The sequence below is a fragment of the Austrofundulus limnaeus genome, unplaced genomic scaffold, assembly GCF_001266775.1.
Source record: "Austrofundulus limnaeus strain Quisiro unplaced genomic scaffold, Austrofundulus_limnaeus-1.0 Scaffold147, whole genome shotgun sequence".
NCBI classification, from domain to species: domain Eukaryota; kingdom Metazoa; phylum Chordata; class Actinopteri; order Cyprinodontiformes; family Rivulidae; genus Austrofundulus; species Austrofundulus limnaeus.
In genome coordinates, this window is record NW_013952549.1 from 720,555 (window position 1) to 725,592 (window position 5,038).

General features: G+C 41.9%; 1 protein-coding gene across 2 annotated transcripts in view; it reads left to right on the forward strand.

Annotated features, from left to right (window-relative positions):
• The window catches only part of LOC106523192 (zinc finger protein 536), a 27,470-nt gene extending 23,122 nt beyond the window's left edge, over positions 1-4,348 (forward strand). For both annotated transcript variants that reach the window (XM_014016557.1, XM_014016558.1), the window contains one exon: positions 3,883-4,348. In XM_014016557.1, coding sequence (XP_013872011.1) covers positions 3,883-4,118 — 236 coding nt within the window. In that variant the 3' untranslated portion in view covers positions 4,119-4,348. The remainder of the gene's footprint in view (positions 1-3,882) is intronic.
• The last annotated feature ends 690 nt before the right edge of the window (positions 4,349-5,038 follow it).

Here is a 5,038-nt window from a genome sequence, read left to right on the forward strand (position 1 = left end):
GTGTGTGTGTGTGTGTGTGTGTGTGTGTGTGTGTGTGTGTGTGTGTGTGTGTGTGTGTGTGTGTGTTCTTCCGACTGCTGTTGTGAAGCTGTGCTTTTTGAGCAGCCTGTGAATGGAGGATCATGTGGTGAAGAGATGGATGGCTCCGAGCCCACTGCTGTCTTCTCTAATTGTAAAATATTAGTTACATTAGTCCCTGGCCTGTGATTAATGGAACTTATTTGGAGGTTGCCCTCTCTCGGACCTCCCCTCTCCTCTGGTGGGAGGAAAGAGGGAGCAGCCGACTTAAAGGAGACGAGGTGGGACAGAAAGTAAAGCCACGGAGGCACAGAGAGGGTGGGGTGGGGGGGGGGGGACAAGTAGGGCAGCAAGCAGCTCGTGTAGACACGAGACCCTTTGGCTCGCGGTTAGCTGACTTTGTGAGCAGAAACAAAATTCCCATTGTTTACAAGGATTCACAAGACTGAGGAAAATCTGTTCGGTTTTACCAAGTCACAGCAAACGTGCGAACCTTGAGGAAGTGTGATAAAAGTGATGCACCGACTCACAGAGCTGGTTTATATTTGGAATTCACCCTGTTTCCAGATTTTTCCACCCACACCAGCTGAAACTTGTGCAAGTTGGTGTGAAACAGGTGGACTGCTCCGTACCTGAGCTTCTCTTCCACCGTCGTTCCAAACGGATCACTCCCTCCTCACGAACACACACGCACACACATACACACACACGCACACGCACACACCCGTCATCCTGATGATATTCAAACGCGTCAGGCCTCATCCTCTCTTTGACGAGTGTGTACGTGTGTGTTTGTGCGTGTCCTTTACGGCCATCAGGTTATTACACACCGACAGATGGAGCATTACCTTTTATTGCCCGCACCTTCTGTGATTTTTCCCACTTTTTCCTCCCAAAAACACCTTTTTTATGTAGATGCGAAAGTGAGTGCGGAGCCGCGTCCAGCTGTCTTCGCTCTGATGAGGAGCGTGATCGAGAGGAGGAGGCGAGGGTGGGGGTGAAAGGGCTGAGACAGCCCTCAGTTTTTGGGAAGTGATGTCGAATGACGTTAGCACATAATGGTTTACTGTAACCATGAATCAGAGAAAAGCACACTGAAGTGTTAGACAGAGGGGCAAAGAGAAAGTCTGTGTGAAGTAACATCTCAAAAATAGCACTGCGGTGAACAAGGACATGTATTCTTCTAGGTAGAGAGGTAAATGAGTCACCCAGCTGAGTTTCTGTTTTGATCTTAGCAGCACCTTCAGGCTTTTTTTTGTGCTCTTTTATTGAGGCCAGATTAAATCCTGGAAGCCATTAACCAAATGTTTTGTTGTTTGTATCTTAAGGGTACACAGTGTTCTGTGTCATGTAGGTTGACTCTATTTGCGGTGGAACTTTGTAGCGGGCGCTAAAGAGGTGGACAGACAGGAAGTCTTGGCAGGCATTCCTTCCCAGCTGCAAACGTCTGTCATTCCTCGGCTCAGCGTTTTGCGTGCGTGTTTATTTATCTGTGTGTGTGTATGTGTGGGTGGGTGCGCGTATGTAAGTGTGTGTTTTTCTTCAGAGCAGGAAATATGATGCCTTTTTGTTTTTTTATGTTTTTTTAGATAACTTTTTAGTGCTTTTGTGTTTTCTTGTACTAAACTGCACATTTAGAAAACAGACTTAGTTTTTAATTATCACACAATAACTAGTAGGAACTTAGTTTAAACCCCAGTGACATATTTTAAACTCATCTCACGTAAATCCAATTTGCAGGTTAATACAATAAATGCAGGAACTCAAGCTGGARCTGGAGAAACTGGAAATGTAGCTGTGAAAAAGAAAACTAGAGGGCTACAATATGTGGTGTTCAACTCGTTTACCTAAATTCCATCCACATGGTAATTAATATCACCACAACAGGAAGGGATTTTATAGACGTTCTTGGCAGCCACAAAGCCCGCTCACTTCCTTCTTCAGTCTATTGGGCCATATTTTCCTACTTCTCCTACTACATCATTCACAGTTAAGGACATTATTTTGCTTCTTGTTGTAATAATGATTCATTTTTGCTCTTAAATAAAAGTCCTATTTTGGTAGAAGGACTGGATTGTGTAATTTTACACTCACTTTTGTGTTTGGTAAAAAAAAAAAATCACAAAGTTTGCGGCAGCAGCTCATTATTTATGGGATGCCAAACTACCAGACAGACATTATGCTTTTTCAAACCTGTTATGGGAACGTTTCTACTGATCCAATTTTTCAGGAATGGCAACATTATGTTGAAATGGCCCAGGTGGTTTAAAGTGTATTTTTAGGCCATTGCAAATTTATTGTCATTGCAACATCAGTAGAGGTGGGTAAAAATATCATATCATCAATGCATTGCAATTTAATATCAATTCAGAAAATCCTCTGATTCATTTCGATCCCCTGATCAGTTTACGTTTTTATGCTTGCACTCCATATTTAGAACAAGTAATATTGCGCTTTGTTTTCAGACATTTATTATTTCTGTTTATACGAGCAAGAAAATAAATATCTAAAACGTATCCAAAGAGACTCTAATGAATTCTTTAATTCAGTTCAATTAAGTTTATTTATATAGCGCCAAGTCACATCAAATAAAGAAGCCAGAAGTTTGCGTTGAGTCACTTTGATGCAGTCTTCCATCCTGAGCAGCACATTGGCGACAGTGGAGAGGAAAAACWMCCTTTTAATAAGAAGAAACCTCCAGCAGAACCAGGGTGAGGATGGGCGCCTTGGGTTTGAGAGGACAGGAAATAGGCAGAGAAACACAGAAGGACTGATCCAGGTGCATTTTTCTTCTGAAAGAGAGACAAAGAAAACCACATGTTAATGATAGAAGTAATTTCAACAAACATGTAGAGGAGAGAGACTAAAGGCAGCAGCAGAGTGAGGAAATGTGCTCAGTTTGTGCTCCAGCAGTCTAAGTCTATAGCAGCAGAACTAAAGAATAACTCAGGAAACCTAAGCCTAACTATAGGATTTATCAAAGAGGAAAGTTTTAAGTAAACATTTAAAGTAGACAGTCAGCCTTACAGGCAAAAACWGGAAGTTGGTTCCACAAGAGCGGAGCTTGATAACTGAAAGCTCTGCCTCCCATTCTACTTTTAGAAACTCGAGGAACCACAAGTAAACCTGCAGTCTGAGAGCGAAGTGCTCTGTTAGGAAAGTATGGAACAATAAGATGTTTAATATTAGATGGTTGTTAAGAGCTTTGTATGTTAGAAGTAAGCTTTTAATTTCCATTCTGAATTTGACAGGGAGCCAAYAGMGAGAAGCTAAAACCGGAGAAATATGATCTCTCCTTCCAACTCTCATTAGAACTCACACTGCAACCTTTTAGATCAACTAAAGACTTTATTTACTTATTTATTTATTTTAGGATGATCAGATTTAAAGCAATATTGCAAAGAATTGAAATCAAATTGAATTGTCTGCTTGAACTGTGATAAATGAATAAACCTTATTGTTTCCTTATAGTACATTATATTTCAGGTACAAGGCATTCATTTTCTGCATCATCATCATCATCATCATCATCATTGCTTATTTATAAAGCACAATAAAAACCAAAGTGCTGTACAGGAGCATAAAATAAAAAAAAATGCATGCATGCTGACATTAGATGTGGTCGATCCAATGCATCGTCACTGGCCTTGATGTGTACACCTAATTTAAATTAAGGTGACGAGACACATAAAGACAAACAACCATTCACACTGTCATTCTCATCTCGGGACAACTGGAGTATGCAATCCCAGTGTTTTGAGATGCTGGTGATTTTGAACACGTTATCTACTCTGAAGCAAAGCAAAAATCTTAATCTTAAGCCAAAGTAACATATTTTATTATTTTATTTGTTTATTGTTTCAGGACGGAAGCCGTTCCAGTGCAGGTACTGCCCCTATAGTGCGTCACAGAAGGGGAACCTGAAGACCCACGTCCTCTGTGTCCACCGTAAGCCCTTCGAYAACAGCCTGTACCCCGACCGCCGCCTCAGACGCTCGCACGCACCCCAGGCACCTTCCAGATCGTCTTTGAGCGTCACGGGAGACAACCGCGAATCAGGCAGAGACCAAATSGGTGTGACATCGTTGTGTGGGACTTGATGTTGTCATAGCAACTGCAGATACAGACAGTCCTGATTAGTGTTTTAGCCTCACCTTGAAAGGGTTAGGATGATTGAGATTGTTTAAAAAAAAAAGATKTTAACAACCAACCTTGATGTACATTCCAGTGTTTACTTGAAAAGCCACAGTATGTATTTATCTGTAGCAAAAAAAAAGAAAAGAAAAAATACTGCCTATGATATTAAAGTCCATTGTGATGTGAAAGTGTAGCAAAAGGTAATCTGTCCTGTTTGTTTTTTTCCCAGTGACCAAATAATCTGCGTGCGTTTCCACAGATCTGATACGAACACTGTTCCATGTTTGCCCAAAGCGCTTGTTCTTTCATCCAGTAAATACCCCGTGTTGCATTTTGGTAAATATCTCTCCATTTTCCTTCCAGTCCAGAAATCTTGTCTATCTGTCAGAATGTGGTGCCAGATGTTCGGCCTTTAATCGCAGCAGATGTAATGAAGTAGAATGTTGCACATCGGAGCTTCCATTTGTTCTGGATTCCACTCCAGGGAGAAAGCCTCTCTCACATATAATTATTGCCCATTAACTCCTATGCTTCATGCCCTCGTGCTGGAACAATGCTCAATTAAGAGGAACCAAGGAAATGGAAAAACTGCAGAGATTCATTGATGGTGCATTCAAATGGTTTTTTACTTTTTTTTTAAAGGTTGAACCTGACCTGCTCACCAGCAGAGGACAGACCTAATCAGCAGAGCTATTGTAAGCTGGTTCTGCCATGTTTGGTAATTTTAGCCCGATCTGAGCGGCCTCAGCTTCCTGTGCCAATAGCCTGCCAGCACACCCAAGGATCACCTTGGGCAGCTGTGTGTGTGCTCAGCCAGGCCGTTGTAGCCGCAGTGATGTGACTTTGACTGACAGTTCGCCTGACAACTCCATTCATGCGCCAC